This window comes from Pagrus major, chromosome 18 (assembly GCF_040436345.1).
Source record: "Pagrus major chromosome 18, Pma_NU_1.0".
NCBI classification, from domain to species: Eukaryota; Metazoa; Chordata; class Actinopteri; order Spariformes; family Sparidae; genus Pagrus; species Pagrus major.
The window spans coordinates 29,226,662-29,248,353 of record NC_133232.1 but is presented as its reverse complement, the minus strand read 5'-3'; the positions used below and the strand labels follow the sequence as shown (position 1 = coordinate 29,248,353).

Sequence of the window (21,692 nt, the reverse complement as noted above, 5' to 3'; positions counted from 1 at the left end):
TTATTTTTATATGGAATGCAGCAATAAATAACGCCAGAAAAATAGACGATAATAATGGTAATTATCTTATTGACAACAAAGCACTTTTGACTCTTATTCTGTTTGTAGAAAATGACAACAAATCAACTACTTGTTATAACTTCATACTCTATAAATGGTCTCCACGACATCCTGAGTACTGTCGTTCAGACACATTGTAAGGAAAAGGTTATTAATGTCTAGTTTTACGAAAATGAACTTGAGTGTGTGTATTAGATAAAATATGTGAATCCTCCTCTCCTGCTTTAAACTCCTTCACTTTTGTCTCTCGCCCTTTGCCAAACTGATTAACGTCCCTAAAAGTAGAGCAGTTAGAAGTCATTATAAAACACATGACTTGTTATGATTTTATTGAACATAATGAAACAGTGGACAGGCTTATATGCACACTACCTACTGTTTATATATACTGTCTGTGTGTTACTCAATAAGTCTCGTATCAGTAAAGACACAAGGAAGGCCACCTGGAATGTGCTGACACAACAAAATTAAACGAGGTAACACAAAAGTGTCTGAACAAGGCCATTAAACTTTTCCTATAAACTGTGTATAGTGAGAGGAGAAACATGTGGTACAGTGGCAATTTAAGGCAGGTTTACATTCTGGTTTGTCCTTCAATGTCCACACGCTCGTCAAAGTCATTCAGTATGAGCCACTATATCATTTAAAACAAATAAATACAGAGCACAAATCAATGCAAATGTGTCAATTATTAAATCAGACTGCTGAATGTGTTATCTATAGCATTAACAACACTTTTCATTAAAACATAAATGTGTCCAAGTTTATTTCCTGTTGAAAACCTCAACCCCGAGCTGTTTCCTCCCAACGTAGCTGATTAAATGGTCCACGCTTTCCTGTTAAGTTGAGGAGTGTGTCAGATTTTATTGATTACCTTATAGGACTGCACCTCAGATATTTCAGATTCTTTAGGCCACTTTAAATTGAACCAAAGGTGACTTTTTAAACAACCTTCCTGTCTTTTTATAAACACGATGTAGCCGTTGATTTTATTCTTTAAAGGGTAAGTTCACCTTAAAATGAAAATTGAGTCATTATCTACCTATCTTATGTGGATGGAAAGTTGGGTGAAGTTTCATAGTGTGATTAGTGTGATTTTTATGATTTTCTGTGTTTTAAAACGAGTCTCCATCTACTTCAGTTGTTTAGGAAAATGCTGCAACGCTCTTTTGCCGTGAAACTCCAGAAATGTTTTGTGGATGGCGTGTTTTTGTATTTGTTTTTTGGCATGAGGGTGAGAAGATAATAACTGAATTTTCATTTTTGGGTGAACTTCTACAATGTTACTTTGATGCATGTTTTGAAAGTGCAATGTAAATAAAGTTGATTCAATCACACCAGTGGGACAAAAGGTGCAGGACAGGATGATCTTTCTGTCTTTGGCGTCTATAATTCTTAAATCACAGCTGTGTAGATGTATTTAAAGCGCTACATTTCATCTTTGAATGCCGTTTATGTGAATCACTTGAATCAAGTCATGGCTACAAAATGATAACATTAGTCAACAGGAAAGCAAAAGTACTTTAAGTATTCACAAAAGGATTAAAATTATGTTACAAACACCGATTCTCCTTCCAGTTTGCCCTACAGATATAATTCACTGATTGTCATCATTTTTTGCACCCTGATTAAACCCATTTTGTGCAATCATCTGCCCTTTCAGTGTGAGAGGGAAACTAACAGCTACCTGCTGAGACTCTGCCTGGGAAAGTCATTTACATTGTGCACATGATGGCTCTTAAGTACACAAAAGTCCTGTGTTACATAACCAATCGAAGGGTGGAACAAGAATGTAACCAAACAATGAGTCACATATGGAGGGGACGGAGAGTCAAGAATGCAGCAGAACAGGGCACCGATCTGTGTGTGCATGTGATCAACTAAGAGGGTGATGGTGTAGTAAGTAAAAGTGTGTTGTGCTACACGAGACTCCCGGGCCAGGACACCACAGTCAGCGTGACTTTATTCTTCTGCAGTTTGAGCATGGGGATGAGTGAAGAGTTGTTCATCCCCACGGTTGTGGCTCCGTTCACCGCCACGATCTCATCACCACACCTGCAGAGAACCGCAGATCATTAACAGGGAGTCTGAGTGATGACAGGATACAGGAGCTGATTACATCACATGGGGGTGAAACTTACTTGAGGCGTCCGTCAAAGTGAGCAGGCGTACCAGGCACAATGGTTTTGATGAAGAAAGGCTGCTGGCCGTGGCTCTCCTCATAGCCCCCGACGATACTGAAGCCCCAGCTCTCGTTGTTGGTCTTCTGCAGGACGATGTCCCGGCACCAGTGCATGTGACTGAAACAACAAAAGGGCAGAGTCAGAGTGCGTCTTTCACATGAAAATAAACAGAATACACTTGAAGTAGAGGAACAGTTTTCAGGTGGGAATGAACTGGCTCTACCTCGGTAACCCCAGCCAACGAGTCCACAGCGGCGTCCAGTTGAGGGTGTCGTCTCGTAGCTCCTCTAAGGGGTCCAGGTCGTCCTTGTTGGCAGCCTCAATGTCCTCCTCGGAGTCCTCAGAGAGAGTCTGGATGACACGGAGCACCACCTGGGACTGAGCTGTCTGAGCCTTCAGCACAGAAACGGCCTCGCTGTAGGTCAGCTGGGTCAGATCGACACCGTTGATGCTCAGCAGGACGTCACCTGAAGAAACACAGATGATGTTGTGGACACTGACAGTTAAGATGAGCTCTGTGGTCAACAGGAGAAACAATTTTTCATTTTCTTACTCAGGGGTGAACTTTATTTTCTGTCAATTAAACCAGATGGATTCATTTTAATAGAGGATTTGCATCTACGTTAGTGTTTCAAGATGTCTGTCAATCTGTCAACAGTGTAACATCTGTACATTATGAAAAACATTTCAATCTTTTCTTCTTCACCCTTTTTAGGATCACAAAACAACAAAACTGCAGCCAAAAACTGATGAGACGTGAGAGAGACAGCCGGCTGACCACATAAGTATTTAACTGTCGAGATGTGTCTGACAAAATCAAAAGAATTATGATTAATGACGACAGCTGTGCTGTATAATCGGCCACATCACTGTGTAGAATTCATGATCACAGAAGAAGTTGGAGACGACAGAAGGTTTTTACTCTTTTTTTGGGATTGTGTACTGTTGGTGGGTAGTTGCAGCACTGGCCACAAAAATAACACCTCAAAGACAGTCACAGATGACTAGGTGCTGCCTTATACCTCTTTTGATGGTGCCATCTCGGTGCAGACAGCCGACAGGCTGCACACTCGTGATGTAAACAGGCAGGCGGCTGCGACAGTCCCTCCCCCCAGCGATGGTGATGCCCAGTGAGAGCCGAGGCTCCTTTTTGAGGCTCACAGTCTTCTCCTGGCTGGAAAACCCACCTGGAGGATCCTGTATGAACAAGGAGACAAATCAAACCAAGCATTACCTAAAATATTGATCAACATCACCGAAATAATTTTTAAAACAGTGCTGGCCTTGTTCACTATTTTCAATCACTGTTTTTTCTTATTCTTATTCTTACATGAAGTCTGTGCTTCCACTTAACTTCAGCCTCTCCAGGACGCTTTGACTCAATTGACTCCTCTTACGAAACCACTCGTAGAAACAAATGTGAAACATTTGAGAAGGAGCTGAGAGGTAAGAGTAGAGGGAACGTGTGAGGATCAACACTAAGCTCTCGTAGTGGAAAAGATGTGTGGAAAATGACAACTTCAACCATCCTCCTTGTTTCCCTCTGGAGTCTGTAAACCATGAGAAGGGAAGTTTAGGGGGAGGTGGGGGTTCTTCCTCCCCCCAGCAGGGAACCCATCCCCCCCAGCAAGACGAAAAGGCTCGACTCTGCAGGCGAAAGCTAACTGTTACCAGCTTTGATCCTCTGCCACGCAAAGAAACGGCCAAAAAACAACAAGACAGTGGCCCCGTAGCAGCAGAGTGAGCAGCACCCCGGGCCTTTTGATCAGGACAGAGGGAGGCCCCGGAGAAGGGCTTTCATCTCCGCTCACCGACGCAGGTGTCTGCTCTCAAAGCTTCTCACCCCCAACTGGGGGGTTGCTATTCTTTGCAGTGACAGTGTATGGCACAACTGAGTGTCACTGACAAAGGAGCGATCGTCACAATTACACTGAGTAAACAGAAACATGTAAAGTTTGTAAGATACTGCGACCAACACTGAGCTTAATGATGTAACAGGAAGCTAAGATTCCAGCAGCCAACAGCTGGCAAGAGCCCAAACAGATGTGGATATAAAATACTCTATTTAAAAGTAATTTCAGCGTTAGTCTGTGAGGAAATGATCAGTTTTACCTTCATGTAGGTGGACCGGCGCTTGAAGTACTGCGGCTCAGGCCTCCTGGCTCTCCCCTCTCTGCTGCTTCCTCCTTCCTCCTGAGTCTCTGCAGGTCTCATCACCACGAAGTTCACACGCACCTCGCTCCCCTGGTAGTTTTACATGTTTTGTGCCATAATTATTGAGTTTTCAGATTGATTTGCTACAGTAATAGTTCAGAGTAATCATGGTAATGTATTGTCAGGAACTTACAGAGACCTGTATCTGGCTTCAGATACATAATCTATCACATTTGACACACTTCATTGTTTCACCCTGGGGTCTATGGCGGTTTTGGCCCATCTATCATTTTTCTGCCATGACATTTTTGTATTGATATTCATGGTCCCTAGAGGATATATTTTGTGAAATTTAGAGATCCCTTGACCTTTGCCTTTGTGGCCACTATCAGGCCAAATAGATCTCATTTATGGGCATATCATCATTGCCAGATTGCTATCAGATTTGCCAGGTAAATTCATGCCCTTGAGGGAGAGCTTTTCGGTTGTGCATGAGCCAAATTGGTATCCAGACGATTTCTAAGACTATCGTCATGATCCTGTTTGCTCATATTAGTCTCATTGTGCAGTGTAATGAATGCTGCAACTGCTAAGCCACAAGGCACAATGCTTTCAGGCTTGTTTTGTTAATGTTGCATCACTGTAAAGTGATTGAAAGCAGTGGCTGTTGTGAAAATCTTCCTTGTGGAAGCTGATGGCTGAACACCAGCCTTTTTATGAATGAACAACATTACTCATATTATCCTGTTCATGTTTGCATTGATGTCTTTTTTTGAACATTGGTTCATTTGTGTATACTTTTTGGCAAACATCCTCCAAAATCTGCCTGTAATTCCATAAATGTGTCAACACAGATGAGTTTGAACTAGTTCATGCTAAAAATGACAGAACTTTAACTTAATTAAGTTCAACATACAGAAATGATCTCAAACCAAGAGCAGAAATCAATCTCGAGTGTATCTCATTTGTTGTTAATAGGTTAAAATGTACAAAATTCTATCTCTAGTCTTGAATATACCTGTATGATCTGGGCAGCGCTCTCAGGTGTACCATGCCTCAGGTCGTGTCCATTGATGGCCAGCACCTTGTCATTGTTCCTCAGTTTTCCGTCTTTGGCTGCCAAACCACCAGACAGCAAGTCCAGGATGAAAACGCCACTCTCATCTGACTTGCGGATGAGTTTGATGCCAAGCGGTTCGCTGCGCTGACTCTTCATTAACGTCACCTGCAGGACCGTGCCAGGGTTGTGATTGGAGGTAGTGTTGCCATGGGGACTGTGAGAGGGCTGCGGGGCGGTGGAAGAGGAAGGGTGATGATCAGGACGCGGATCCCTCGTTTTGAAACCTTTCTCCTGCATAACGGTGAGCTTGAGGAGGGAAGGCATCCGTAGCACTGCCATGGCCCGGGCGTGGGGGACTGACGCCAAACTGACATCATTCACCTGGAAACACAACACCAGGGAGAGGAGAAACAACAGGGTCAGTGGTGGAGACAGAAACATGGCAGTACACACTGTACATGTATACCGCAACTATAGAAAGTTATGAGGAAAGACAGATCAACTTATAACCTTACTTTTCCTGCACTATAATTGTACATATCTGACTTTCTTCATCTTTATCTTGTATTACAATGATCAGATCCATAAAATTTGCCTCTATGAGACCCTGTCAAAATGATAATTGCTTTAAAAAAAAAAAATCAATGCATCAATTCGAGGGGAAGAGAAAGATTGAGTTTCAAGATCTTAATGATGCAATCTTCTCTCATCTTCACCGTATCTCTTTACATCCACCAGCTTTCCCACAAGAGGCAAAAACAGCAGCTAATATTTCACATCCTGAAGGCGGCTTGTTGCCCGGCGGGGTTTTGTTTTCATTTCTAGGTTTGGGATTTGTTAGCTTTAGAAGATTTTGGAGGACACACTGAAGCAGAGGTGCCAGCGTCAAGGCTGAAATAGTCTCTGAGCTCGGTTTACAGCCGTACCACGTTCCAGGAGAACCGGAGGGTAGAAATCCAAGGAGGAGGACATTGTTGGAAGAGGGGAAACCACAACTTATTAAAATCTCAAAGTGATTCATATTCTGCAGGCCAACTTGTCCTCTGTGAGTAACACAACTGTTACCGCAAATAAAACATGAAACCAAACTCAAAATTATTTCATACATTCTTATAGCATTTATGAGTATTGACACTGGCCTCTAATATTTAGAAAATAAAATGTTAAAATGCTGTAGTGGCACTAAAGCTGCAACAATTAGTCAATTAATCGCTAAGTTGCTTACTGGAAAAACTGCAACTGTTTAGAAAATTAATTATTCTCAATAAAAGTCATTTTTTTCAAACATTTGATGACTCCAGGAGGATTTGGGGGTTTGGACTGCTGCTCAGACAAAACAAGACATGTAATAACATCATATTGGGCTGCATAATATTGTAATGTTATGCAGTTTCTGATGTTTTATAGACCATTAATTAACATTAATTAAGAAAATAAACAGCAGATTAACCAATAACGGAAATAGACATTAGATGCACATTATTGTTCCATAATAATTCAAAAACAACATTTTAGCACACCCTCTCAAACAGATGTCAGTCTGTGACAGCAGCAAGGTACGTTTGTTTCCACTGACTCGTCGTGTTTGGCTCGGCTGTCCAAACCACGCCTTGTTACCATGGAGCTAAAACTTGTTTCTCTTGAAAATCTACTTTCCCGCTTCAAAGCACTTTGTTTACGCTACCACAAAAACACAGTGACAAAGTGTTGATGCAAAAACATGTTGAACTGTGTCACGCTCTGCCACCATGATCCCCTCTGAATTCCCATACTGAAGAAGAGGTGAATACTTAATACTACGTCCCTCTCTCACCTCTAAAATGTGGTCCCCTGGGGCCAGTCTGCCATCACGAGCTGCCAGCGAGTCCCTGACAATCTCCTGGATGACTATGTTCCCCAGCGGTGTGTCTTTCCCCCCCACGATGCGGAGGCCCAGCTCCTCCTCCGGCTCCTCTCTGAACAGCTCCACCACGTTGGCCTCGGCCACCAGGCTGGACCGCAGGGGGGTGTTGTCTGGAGGGAGGAGGAAGAGAGTTCAAGGTGGGATAAATATGACTGCATCACCTGTTTATGAAACAAATACTCAAGACAACAGCCACAAGAATCGATCAACTCCCCCCAACTTACTGGTGTCAGGGTTCTTACAAGAACGAGGAAATTGGCGCACGCCTCCTATTCTCCTAGCCTCACTGCGCTGGTTACCCTGGTTTTTAAATCACTGATCAACCTTGCCCCTTCTGATATTAATGACCTTTTCATTTCTTACACTCAAATCTTTAAAAGGTATTTTCTTGTTTATGCCCTTATTCATATATTTATTCTTAGGATTTTCTTTTATCTATATTTTTATTCCCCCTGGCAGCATTTAATGTTGTAATTGCACTGTGTGTTTTCTGCTTTCATGTCCGTGCAGCACTTGGTAAACTTGTTTTTGAAAAGTGCTATGTCAATAAAGCATATTATTATTATCATTATTATTATTACTATTATTATCATTGTAAAATATAATAACTAACTAACTAATAACTATAATACAGTTTAAATATAAATGACCTAGCCATCATTCCCCTCAGAAGTTATGACAGTTTATCTGGGAATGCAACGTCGTCAAACCACACAGGTTTTAACAGATCCCAGGTTAGCTCAGTTTACAGACCAACTTCCTGGTTCAAATTTGGCCAAACATGGTATTACATGCACAGTGTTATCATGCAGTGAGGAATCATTGCATTTCACGTGTCACTTTCACTCTCACCAACCAAATAAAGTGGTTTTGGATCATCATGCCTGCACCATCTGGATTCTTTGTAGTGACATCACCAGACATGTCCCAGATCTGAACAATTACTGAAGGTCAACTATGCAGGACTTTCCTAAAAAACAATGTACAGACTTATAAAAATAATCCCTCTCGGTTATCACTTTGACCCAAGAGTATTTTTGAGTATTTTGCCTGTATTTTCGTATTATTTTGCAATGTTTGGGACATTTTCAAACGTCAGCGACTTGGAGAAAGATAGCTGATTGTCTTTCCATTGGTTTGTGTGGCTCACCAGCGCAAAAGCATCGGTTATTGATGACCTGTAAATGACACTTATCACCTATCTTACTCCAGAATCCCATACTGTACCTGGTGTGTTTACAGACAACAACAAACAAATCCTGCATAGGAAGCCGTTAAGTACGTAAACCAGAGCTAGAACGATGAAAATACGGCCCATGTTGGAACTACCTGTAATTATCCTTTATAACAGCACCATTTACAGCATACCATTGAGTGATTATTATGTAATAAGTGAAAAGGGTCTCGTAATTATATCTGTCACAGTACATACACAAAGTAAAAGGAACACGCTGACATTTTCTGATGCGTTGTTTGTGATAAGAGATAAACTGAGCATATCTTGTACCAGTCTGCTGACTGAAAGCACAGAGATAGATGCTGATCTTCTCTTCCAAGCTCAAAGAAAAAAAGCAAGAAAACAAAATCTGGAGACAACCTTTACAGAGGCAGACATTTGTTTTGACGTTTGTTTTAACAGCACACAGTTCACAGTAAAATAGATGAGAAACAGGGTGGAACTTGTGATGAACTGCACAAGAACAGTATCTCAGCCTTAAGATTGATCCGTACAAGTACTTACATGCTACAGATAACTCCAAAGCATTGCTATCCTTCTGTCTGACCTGGATGAGTCAACATGCTGACTTTTAAAAACATTATTACAACAATTAATAAATATAAAACTTAACTGTACATTTAAAAGTGTAAGTTAATTATCTTTCGCTTCGTTCTGTACGGATTGTAAGAGAATAAAACAGTCATTTGATTGAAATAGTGATTAAATGACAACAATGCAAACTTCTCTGTAGACACTGATTACCAGTTGCCTGGAAACTATGTCTAATGGACTTTGGTCTTTGGTGGTGGTTTGTAGGGTGCTTTTAGGGTTTTCCCCCGGGATGACACTGTCTGGTTAAAACATCTGTGAGCTGGTGCAAGTTCCTACAACTTGGCTGATGATTCACCTGCAACAGACTCAAAGCCTCGAGGCTAAAAACATCAGCAATTCCCGTCTGTGTGTTTTGACAACCACCCCCACTGAAGGGGACGGTAACGAGGATTTAGGTTTTCTGCAATCATACCCAGACTGTTTCCGTTCAGGCTAGAAGCTTCTATAAATATTATTCAGTGTCACCAGAGACGTGATAAGATAACCGGGAAACATATCGGCCAATCCTGTTGTTGCACTGATGTGAGCGGAGATTCAAGACAGTTTCAACTGGTTTGGTGCGTCTCCATAGGGTTACCAAGAAAAATGATTCAAACCTTGGAGATCAAACTTGTATTTGTTCAAGTGCTGTTGGCATGGGAGTTATGTCGCGATGTTGCATTACTTATGTGGGAGGTATGTCGGAGGGAGGCAGAGATCATCTGTGAGTGATAAAAGAAAAACTAAAAAAAAACTCACAGAGTGTATTATCTTTAAACGGACATCTCGGGACACATGGCAGATTTTATTAACATGCTGAGAAGCACGTTCTTCCTTCCGAAGTCAACAAACTTTTTCTTTTTCTTTTTGATTTGACGGGACTTTGTTGTCACCGACAACAAGCATTACCGAAACCGATTGTTGTGTTTGTGTCTATGTGGGTAGAAAGAAAAGAAAGCTGTTGTATATCATTTATTTTAAGTGTGATAAAAATGACTCCATACCATCCTCACTCTCTTCATAGGCAGGATTAATCAGTCCAGGCTCAGGCTGATCTCTGGTGGGATTTCGGGACAGAGTCGCTGAATGTTTAGCATCACCAGACAACTCCCCGTCACTCTTACGTCCCTTTAGCTCGTTCCACGAGGGCCTCTTCCTTTTCTCTGCTTCCTCCCTCAGTCTTCTAAAAACAGGACATCTGAGGAGAGACAGGAACATGGAGGAAATGTGGCCGATGACTGAGCAGAGGTTTAACTCTTTTAGAAACACTTTATGGTAAAATGGAAAGGGATGTTCTTAAATGTCAGGAATGGATGAACACATAAATGCAGACAGGAGGAGACAAAAAGAAAAAATGTGAATATATACACAGTATTCAGTAGAGAAGCACTATGCAGATGAATAGACAGTTTTACTGCATTGCAGGGTGTCTGGTGAGACAGGTTGAGTCTGATTAAGTCAGTCGGAGTGCTGGGACTGCTGCTTGTTCCTCATGCCTGAACTTTGTCTCCTCACTGTTTGCACAGAGAGGCTGCAGCAGGGCAATCTGCCACCCACAGCTGACTGCGTCACGGCTGGCCACCAGGATGATAAGCACCACACTGGCCATGTGAACAACACGACTGCTGACCTGCAGCTTGCCTCCAGCTCAATAATTACTAGTTTGTGTGTTCATAGAGGGACTGAGCAAAGAGGAATAAATAGCACAGTTTCAAAGAGGGAAAAAAACAGTCTGAAATAGGGCATGAAGAGGAGAAACAAACAATTTTGATTACAGTTATTTTACATTCTTGAGAGGAGACAGAATTCTTTAGTCATGACTTAAAACAGTGAACTTCAGGTGCCGTTAGGTGGATGTTGTTAGACTAAGCCCAACAATGGTGGCTGTTTCGCCATGCGTTCAGTCTTTGTGCTAAGCTAACCCACTTCTGGCTGTAGCTTCATATTTGACAGACAAATATGAGAATGATATCAACCTCCTTATCTAACTCTTAAAAAGAAAGCACATTGCCAGAAATATCGAACTATTCCTTTTGTGGGGTTTGTTTTTCAGTGGATAGAAGGAAGCCTAAGATCAAAACCTAAGAGCACCAGAGACAATCTCTGGTGGATCTCGGTGCGTTTAAACTGCAGGGAACAGTGTCCAAATCAAGGTCCAGGGACATTATTTTACCTCCCATACAGTCCCTGTTTGGGGGAAGGTAGTACTTTCCAAAAGTACAGGAACTTTAGGGGTGGGCCTAACAGTGCTGAACTTTTCTAATTGTTTAAGTACTTACGACTTTTGCCTGATTTGCATTAGGGCTATCAGATTTTCACTACACGATTATCGTGCCCAAACAAATTCATGATGACGATATTATTGTGATATCTAGGAGGTGGTGGTGGAGAGAGTCTGTAACTGTAACCATAACTGTGTAAAAAAATAAGTGTACGGAAAGAACAATTACACTCAATAAATAGTGAAAAAGCAAGCAGATAAACTCATAAACAAGAGACGGACAAGGCGTAACATCTTTGTGGGATAATTCACGTGACTTTATCATGTGTGTATTATCAACAGGATTGCAATATTCCATTTTACAATATCAGAATTATTGTGAATACCTCAATATTGAAACACCCCTGATTTGCATGGAGTAAAAAGTCATTCAACACTGGAAGGAATTTGTAAGTGTCATATTTTCTCTATACAAGGTTCTCTTGTTATGAACACATATCCTATGCTCTCTTCCTATTAATATGCCAACCGTCTTGTACTATAATATATTACTCACTGTGATGTACAACTCTTCAGATGTATTCTCCCTGATATTCCTTATATACCTTTGTCTCTATTTGAATCCATGCCTCGAATCCCTGCTAAAAGCCCCCCACTGTCTCATGACAAAACTTCAGTCTACTGATGTCATGTCTCCCCATTTCTTACATCATCCATGTGTTGCCTTTGTATTGTGTGTGAAACAGTCTGTTGTTGGTTGTTTGTTTCTCCAGCTGCAGCATGATAAACAAGAATGTTCTGCTTGAGGCAAGGTCAGCCTCAGCCTCTTTGATTTGACTTTTCTACAGCAAACTAGAGGTGACTGAAGGGTCAAAAAGATGTTTATGCAAAAACAAATGTGCAGGATTACATTACATATACAAAACAGCTGCTCATGATGTTGTGAATAGGGATACACAGATTATAATATCCTGGGCTGATACTTATTGCGATGTTTAAAATAACAATTCGCCAACAGCCGATACCGATAATGATTTTTTTGTTGTTTTTTTCCTTTTGTGTCATTCAAACAAAGAATTCTTCATTGTAAAAAAACACAAAACGCAACTGTTTTAAAGCCATTCAGCCCTTCATGACGATATCTTTGAAAGAGCATGGCAGGGATGTCATGAGGCAGTAGCTCAGGAACGTGCCAGGGCAAAATTGATGTGACGGACAGATAAACATCAGCCTCTGCCATCAGTTAATATTATCTTATTTACTGATTGGCTGATAGCAGTGAAACAAGGTGAATATTGGCTGATATATCGGTGCATCCCTTTAGGTAAACACTGAACAACCCTTAGTATTTGATAAAGACAGGGAACATATCTTTTAAACACACACTGTGGCCAATAATTTTAGCCAGGTAAAGGTCAAACAATATCCCCTGAACCTGCTGTCTGCATACAATCCTTATTCTTACCTGTTGTGCAGGTGAGGCTGCAGTTCACAGCGCTGCATCTGCAGCTGACACTCTGCATTGTGGGGGCACATCACTGTCAGCTTGTCCAGCAAGTTCCTGACCAGCAGGCTGGAGGGACGGCACTGGTGCAGCTGCAGCCGCTGGCGGTCCACAGGGCAGAAGTCCTGCTCTTTCAAGAAGTTACTCAGACAGTGAAAGCAATATGTGTGGCCACAAGGGGTGTCCATAGGTTTGATGAGGGGCTGCAGACAGATGTGGCAAACCAGTTCATCGTCCACATCGTCCTGGTACTCGTACAGGTGGCTTTCCAGGCCATCGTGCTGCTGGCCACACTCCTTACAGACCCGCGCCCACGACAGACCCGGAGTGCTGCCGGCAGCTTTGGTTTCTGTTGTAGCCATCAGCTGATTGAAATCAGTCCAAACTTGTTTGTCTCAGGGGAAAATTGACGTCCTCTTATCTCCTTAAAAACCTTGTTTGATAAACTTCATGTGTCTGTATCTGCGTGTCCAAAGCTAAAATCCATTCCGACAGCGAAACAATGATCCAGAGTCAAAAATGTTATCTCCATGTCTTCATCTTGATTTTCTGTTGAGAGAGAAACACAGTAAGCTCCACTGCAGAAGTTGGACTATTTCTACTCATACCGACCAGCTCCACAGGAAATGACAAATCCACAGAGCAGCAGCAATATGGCACCGAGCTGCAGCTGCTTCCTCTCAGCTAGTTTCCTGAGGGACAAAAGGAATTCTCATCTCAGCTAAAAAGTCGCCGTGCTCCACTCTCAAAGGGCTAAACTCTGTGAAATGAGGCAAGAGAAAACCAGACTAAAGTCAAATCCCTGCTAATGGGAAGGAACAAAGGCATGGCGCTACACGAGAGTAAGAATTTTGAATGAACTGGGCAGAAATACAACCCCCATCACTAATGACCCCTTGCACCCAATCGGCAGTGGTCTCCATCGATTTGTGCAGCTCCTAATCTCCTTTAATTCCTTCTCATAAGGGGACTGCTGATTAGGAATGCATTCCTCTGAGAAACTTTTGGCCACACCAAATATATTTAATAACCTCACATATAATTACACCAAATACATACAGTTAAACTTAATACAATTTTCACTGGCTATGAAACAGCTCAATTTAATTCTGAAGGCTCGATACGACCTACATAAGCAAAAGAGACCATCAGCGAGAAGATCGGCTATTTCTCACCATGGTGGATTCCAACTTATCCAGGATTCATAAATCATAAAATGAAAACTGATTTTTAATGGCAAAGCGCTGCGAACGAATTGAGTTTCACAGTCTGAAGAAAGAAGCTGCTCTGTAGTCTGGTGGTACAGAACGGCACTAAAACAAACTTTATTTAATTTCACCCTTGTCATCTTGTGTCTAGAGGGGAATCAACAAAAAAAGTACCTTGTAGTGGCTTTAGATAGCTTAGATAATTTGCATCCAATAAAACATTGGTAATGTTTTATTGGATGCTCACAATTAAATGTAAGGAGTGGACATTTACTGTCTGCTCATTATGTTAAGGTGCAAAAAGTGCCATTAGGTTGACGTAAATTTCTTTTGTACAATATAAGCAAGTAGTTTTGCACCGAACACATTCAAAAGACATCTATTTATAAGAATCTGTCTGAGGGACTGAAGTAGCCCAGAAGTGTACAAAACATCACCTAAAAACACGAAGGAACAAAGAAAAATTGTTCTCTTGCACATGGAAAAGACAAAAATAAGCCACCACAATGAACTCATTACCTCCGGTTCCCTTCCCTTTGTAAACCCCAGTCAAGATTTCGGCCACAAAAAGACTTCTTTATCTTCAGAGTTACTGCCTTGGAGCGACTCACCCGAGATGATATCTCTGTTGTCAAGCGCCCAGTAGCGACTGCACGCAAACGAGACTCTAGCCTAGCAGCTGCCTGAAGCCTGAATGAAACCAGAGCCCTGCCTCTCCAGCAGCACACCGTCAGAATAATGTCTGGTGTGTGTGTGTGTGTTTGTGTGGGCACATATTTGTGTGTATGGGAATGGATGTGTATGAGGTCTGACTGCACCGGTGTGAGGAATGCAGAGGGGAATTGGTGTAACTAGGCAGAGTGAGCGTAAAGCAGAAGTGTTCCTTCAGCATCTGTCATTGCTAGTGAATGTGTGTGTGTGTGTGTGTGTGTGTGTGTGTGTGTGTGTGTGTGTGTGTGTGTGTGTGTGTGTGTTTGGGGGGTTGGGGACTCAGACTGCTGATGTTGCACAACTGCAGGTAAAGTACTCTCAGTGGCTGAATGACTGCAAACACACAGGAGCGATTACAAATATGTGTGCGCACACACGCCTCTCCACATAAGTGCGCACCGGCTGAGGTCACACAGGCCTTCTTTCTCCCTTTGTCTTCACTTTGTACAAGTGATACCTCGTCCTGTAATGGATAGGGGTCATGGATCCTGTAGCACACAGAGGGAGGTGCAGTAGAAACCAGGCTGTGCTCCATTTATTTGGAAAATCACATAACCCTGAACAAGAATGTGAAACAACACATAAACATACAATATACTTACATTAAATACAATGTGCTGCCCTACTGCGAAAGGTACAGTCAGTTAACTTATCAAGAAAGCATTCATTCCTATCAAGGTGTATTATTTACTTTGTGATTAAGCGACAACGTTAACTAGCCAGGAGACACAGCTGGCTAAACAGAGCACCCAGTAGGTTTCACAGAGGATGCAGCTTGTCTTCAGTAGAGCTGTGGTTAACTTAACAGGAAGACATGCAGTGGCCACGTAAACCCTCCTGATTACCGTGACTGAAGGTGGCCGTCGGCTCTGTAACGATCCATCACTCTACACTAACACCACACTGACACAGCAGTACATCTCCATATTTCTCAAGGATGCAGGCAGCAATACATCAATAAAGGGACTCGTCTTTCTCGGGATCCTCCGTGTGAAATGGAGACTTGTCAAAATGCAAAAGCATAATGTTAAAAAAGTGAAGGGCAGAAACAATTAGCAGATTGACTGATTAGTCAATTAATCAATTAGTCAACAGCTTTTTAAAATGTGAGCTTTGCTGCTTGACTGAAGCTAACTTAAGGTTTCAGACTGTTGGTCAGACATTTTAAGGCTGATTTATGGTTTCACAAAGGCTCTACACAGAGCCTACACCATAATCTATGCAAGAGGCCTACACTGATGTGAGCATTTACATATGGGGTTGGGGTTACAGTGGCACCCCGGTAAACACACAGACCTATTTGGCTAGCGGCTGTGTCTCTGGGCTAGGCCAGGTGGACAGTACGAGTGTCTGCAGAGAGTTTGGATGCAGGACTTCGTTTAGTTAAGGCAGTATTTGCCCTTGGGCTGCTGGTGAAGGTGCAGCCTGTACTTCAGACATCCAGCCTGTCCACTCTCTCTAGCCCAGAGAAAAGTATTATAAGCGAAAAAGAGCCAGTGAGGAGAGATTGCAACAGCCGAAAAGGTTAGTTTGTTTACCGGGGAAACAACATGTCTCAATCTCCTGTATTAGCACCACTGCTTAGCACCAGAGGAGAAGCTGGTAACGATGCCAGCAAGTAGCGATGCTCCAAAGTGGAACAATCACAGTCGTTGCAGTCTGCGTCGCTGCGATGTGCAGTTACATTACTGAGGAGGAGCACGTCAGCCGTCACTGCACCGCTGTACAGTCAATAGGATATATCCAACAAATCAATTTAATTATCATGAAAGGCCTACTAATTAGTCAACCAAAATAAAGTAACAAGTGATAATAAAACACCAGCAAATGAGCACCACAAGACAGTTTTGAAATTGATGTGGTGAAATATGTTTCCACAGGTTCAGAGCCGACCAAGGCACCAGTACAACTAACCTTAGTGAGGGAACGCCTTATCCAAATCAAATGCCTTGTAATCATGTGACAGTCTAAGCTTTGGAGGGAAATGTCTGTGGCCCTTCGGTGTCCTCCGGTCTCCCAGAGGATTACCCGTGTTGGCGTTCCTTCAAAGCTGAGCCGAATCACTCGCTTTCATGGTTGATATGAATGAGTCACATGTGCCGACACACCCTCGTTGAACACAGGTGAGGCACGTTAGATTAATGATGTCTCCATGAGAGCTCATGAGACAGGATGTGTGTCATGTCTACCTCTATGAACAATAAAAATACGTAACACATACGTAAATACAGCATATAAAATGGAAAATTAATCGAATTACTACAGAAGTGAATGATTCTTAATCATCAGTGTCTCAGTATGACATAATCAGATGCTAAGCTCTTACATGTCTGAGATTACACTTTTATGGCTGCACCAAATGCACAACACTTATCATTAGAGTTACAAGAATATTTCCTATGATCAGTGCCTGTCTCAAATCTAGAGCGCTGTTTCCTTTGTAATTGAAATAAAACAGCATCTATTTTGGGCGCTGTTTGAATATTATGTAACTGCTATAGCAACAACATGCAAAGTCTTCTGCTTTGATTACAATGACCAATATTTGCATTTCATATCCACGCCAAACAAACCATCTGAGGGACATTTAACCTGTCATTCTCCACTCCAACCTCTCCCCACTTTGTACGTTCATACACGCGAACCAGCTGGATTCTCAGCCTCACTGCAGAGACGCACACGTGGTGTGGTACCAGTGTCTCGCCTACAAATCACACACTGAGGTTAAGCTAGTATTCACAGGGCCTCTGAGCCTCCCACTGTACAACAGCCTCACCACACATACCAAACAAACACCACCCATGGCCTTCACCTATCATCAGCCGAGGATGATGACAGCATGATTGGCAGAAGGTGACAGTTTTTCATAAACAAAAGATTTCTAATTTCCTACAGAGGAAGTCACTCACTGAATCAACCAGTTAAAGCACACATGAGCGGTAATACTCAGCTGATGAGTGATTTTACTCAAAATAGATATGTATAGTTGGGATCACAATTTTAATTTCACTGATTATTTGTCAACTATTTAATAAATCCCAACTATTTTGATAACTGATTAATCAGCTTGAGTAACTTTTCAAGAAAAAAAAAGTCAAACATCTCTGAGTCAAGCCTCTTAAATGTGGATGTTTTCTGGTTTCTTTACTCTCTGTAACAGCAAAATGGACATATATTTTTGGGTTTGTAGACAAAACAAGACATTTGAGGACTTCAGGAAATACCTTTCACCATTTTCTGATATCTTACAGATCAAACAACGCACCGATGAATTGAGAACATGATCCGACAGTAGGGACGGGACGATAAAAGATTTTCATCGCGGATCATGATACAAAAAACACTCACAATACGTTGATCACTGACGTACCGTCCTATATTAGATCCCTGATTTGTTTTGAATCGGCTGAGCCCGTCATCGGCGGAAGGCATGGCTTGTACAAGAACAGGTTAAATCAGGTGTGTAATTGCTACAGATTCCCAGCTAAGAACGACAGGGAGATGAGGTTACCACCATGCATTTATTTAGCTTATTAAAGCTAGGTGTCCTATCTGCGATGCAATAAAAACATTTAAAGGTTAGGTGAGGTTAAAGTGATTCCAGTATGTTTTAGTGCAATTTTAATAGTTTTAAAGGATATTTTTGATGATTATCGGGAGAATATCGTGAATCGCAATTATGTTAGACGGGGTCATCATGACATGAAATTTTCATATCCATCTCATGCATACCCGAAAATGAAAATCCTTGTTAGCTGCAGCCCTAAATGATGGCTTTTCTCATAAGTTATAACAATACTGATGAAGTGCTGATGCATGTTAAGTTGTGACCTGTCATGGAAAGGCAGCTCCTACAGATACTGTTGGGTAGTAATGCATTATATGTATAAACTAATCATATATTTTAACTGTATAACTGTAGTGGAGCAAACAAAAGTATAATATTTCTCCCTGAAGTACTCAAGTTAAATATAAACACACAACTGTACCCATGTGTACATGTACTTAGCTCCTTTCCAACACACACACAGGTAGAAATCACAGGTGAAAAAGCTGCTCAGTGACAGTCAGAGGGACATTTTGTAATCACTCTCCAGCCTGCCTGGATGTGTGTTGTTGTCACTGGGACCATAAATAACTCACTGCCCCTCTCTCCTGTCAGCTCATGGCTGTCGGTTTGTCCCTAATCACCACAACAACGTGACGGATCCAGATGACAGAAGAGGTAATAAAAAAGTTAGCCTTCATAGTTTCCAGCCACATCGACGGTGAATACAGCAGCTCAGCACCACGACATGGCTTCACCTTCACAAACCTGCTGAGAGCAGCGCTGACTGCCACACACCTTGAGCACGGAAACTCACTTTTTTTTCACCTTATACACCCACATTTTACTATTAAACACGGGTCGTGCGCTCACTTAAAAGTCTGGGACAGCTTTGTTTGAGGGTTATTCGCGCGAAAGAGGGAGATTTGGCTCAAGTCGAGACCGAAACTCGTCTTACCTGTGTGAAGGTTGTTTTCCGGAAGCAGCTAACGCGCGGCTAGCTAACACAAAGACATCAGTGTGAAGTCTGAAGGTAGCGACTTTTTTAAAAAAAGAAACGGCATAAAACACTGGACAGCATCCGCAACACACCACCGAGGGTTTCCTCCTGTTTCTTTTCTTTCTCTTTTTTTTTTTACCGCATTGCTGTCGGTGAATTAGCACCGTCCTCCGTCCCAGGTGTGGTTCAACCTGCAGGCGGAGGCTGGGCGACTTTCCCAGTTTCGAGCAAACACACTTGAGCCAAGAGACGTTCAGGCTGCACAGGCAGGAAGGAGAAGGAGAAGTCCAGGCAGGTGTGCACAGACACAGCACTGATCTGCTCCTGTGTGTCTGCAGTGTTACCTTTACCTCCCCTCTCTCCCTGTCTGACTGCAAGACTACAATTAAATAACCATTGTTATTAAAGGTGCACTATGCAGGTTTTGGAGAAGACAAGGGAGAGATGTCCAGACAGACTTTATTTGAGTTATGATGACTTATTTAAGATTATTTGATTGTTTTTTTTCCTGCCTGTGATGCGACAAAAAAATATTTGTTCCCACACAAATGTAGCGTTTTTAGTTTTTATTTTAAAGGTGCACCGTGTAGAAATTTTAATCTGCAGAGAAAGATTGACTGATTTTATGTCTAATGAGACTCTTTGTTTTCACAACTGAATAAACAAACTGACATTAAAGGGGCACTGTGTCGTTTTGGAGAAGAAAATTCAATATGTACAATATTAATGAGGTAATTATACAAACTCAGAAATATTTATTTTTTCCATAATTGAATAAACAAGTTGTTCTCAAAGGAAAATTAGGTCCCCAAAACACTGTTTGAAGCTAGAAAGGTGGCAGGGTCTGCCACATATAAACAAAGTATAACAGTATGAAATTGAGTTGTACTTTAAGGTCAGTTTTATTTATTCAGTCATGAAAAAAAAGAGTTTGAGAAATGTGTTTATATGTGGCGGACCCTGCCACCTTTCTAGCTTCAAACAGTGTTCTGCCGACCTTATTTTCCTCTGTGAACAGCTTGTTTATTCAATTATGGAAAACATTTCTGAGTTTGTATTATTACCTCATTAATTCAAATTCTGTTTGAATGTCTTCTACAAAACTACACAGTGCCCCTTTAAAACAGTAACTTAATGACATGTAAACATCTAACATTCAGATTAAATACTATAATATTAGAATTATTGATAGATGGCAGTAATGAAAACTGGAAAGCTGACATTTTTACTTCAGATTCAGATGTCTTACTTACTCTTGACCACTACATCGTGGTGTGAAGTACAAACATAAAACAAAACAATGATACAGTAAACAACCAGAATAGTTATTTAAAGAGAGGTGAAACATTACTCACAAATGCTCCTACTTTACATACAATCTTTGGCTTATCAGTCTGCAATAACAGTATAAGTTTAAACATAGACGGCTGATTAACATTTTGACAAATATTTCTTTCTATTATCAACGATATTTTTATTTTTACACTCAAACAAAACATGATATTCAGTCCCCAGACAATTATCATCACATAAAGTACAACATCTTTCATTTCTTTCCAGACCTTTGTATCTTCCTGTTATTTTAGGAAGTCTGCTTTTAGAAACTCTGAGATTATAAATAGCCTGGGTGTACCGCCTGCTCTCACAAAGATGATACCTTTCAAACTTAAGATCGTCTTTCAGTTCACAATATAGATCACACGGTGACATACTCTGGGGTTCATAACGCCACTTCTGCAAAAACTGATCTTTAAAAAACTGAAAAAATAAAATGTTAAACATCAAATGCAGCACATCCGGTGTAATCTAAGTCCAAAGTTGATTTGAGACCTTATTTACACCCATTTTAAGCCGAAACCCTCACTGTAGCTGCTGAGCTTAAAGCATTAGCACACACCCTGTCTGAAGCATGAGCTCGACCACGCACTGAGGGTAGAGGCATTTGGATTATGCCGGGCGAAGTTGTATGGACACATTTTATTTATTTGTTGTTTTTCATACCCCCATTTAATTCAGCTGTTCAAGAGCAACGCTGCAACGCTGTGTTGCTGTGAAGCTCCAGAAATGTTTTGTGGACTATGAAACTTCACTTTCCATCAGCATGAGGGTGAGAAGATAATGACTGAATTGTAATTTTTAGGTGAACTGTTCCTTTAAGTAACCCAGTAGTAGGCTTTATAAAGTAATCAGAATCAGCCCTATATTCACTGCAGCATTAAAGATATTGTCACTCTTCGCTTAATTCTACTTGCCTACATTTCCAAACTTCCTGTCTTATCAAAACATCTGTAAGTGAACACCTGGATGATGCTGATAGAAAAATACAACTAG

At 41.5% G+C, this 21,692-nt stretch overlaps 1 protein-coding gene across 4 annotated transcripts; it reads right to left on the bottom strand.

The window, feature by feature from the left end:
• Positions 1-372: 372 nt before the first annotated feature.
• lnx2b (ligand of numb-protein X 2b) lies at positions 373-19,670 on the bottom strand. 4 transcript variants are annotated; one of them, XM_073486684.1, is made up of 10 exons: positions 19,320-19,670; positions 12,857-13,444; positions 10,175-10,368; positions 7,271-7,470; positions 5,416-5,838; positions 4,356-4,487; positions 3,266-3,440; positions 2,467-2,710; positions 2,202-2,360; positions 373-2,115 (listed from the first exon to the last, which is right to left on the bottom strand). In XM_073486684.1, exons 2-10 carry the CDS (start codon positions 13,255-13,257, stop codon positions 1,980-1,982), a joined length of 2,064 nt encoding a protein of 687 aa, XP_073342785.1. In that variant the 5' UTR covers positions 13,258-13,444; positions 19,320-19,670; the 3' UTR covers positions 373-1,979. The 4 variants fall into 4 exon arrangements, with proteins under 4 accessions (XP_073342785.1, XP_073342787.1, XP_073342788.1 ...); XM_073486686.1 differs by having other exon boundaries at positions 19,501-19,670; XM_073486687.1 differs by lacking the exon at positions 19,320-19,670 and adding an exon at positions 16,729-16,800.
• Positions 19,671-21,692: the final 2,022 nt, after the last annotated feature.

Bases quoted from the DNA above. Each gene is read 5' to 3' on its own strand.
- lnx2b (XM_073486684.1), bottom strand. From the start codon at position 13,257: ATGGCTACAACAGAAACCAAAGCTGCCGGCAGCACTCCGGGTCTGTCG. The intron at 3,441-4,355 runs GTAAAACTGATC...TTGTTCATACAG, and splicing joins GCCGGTCCACCTACATGAAG to GATCCTCCAGGTGGGTTTTC. The intron at 2,116-2,201 runs GTAAGTTTCACC...GGTTCTCTGCAG, and splicing joins CACTTTGACGGACGCCTCAA to GTGTGGTGATGAGATCGTGG.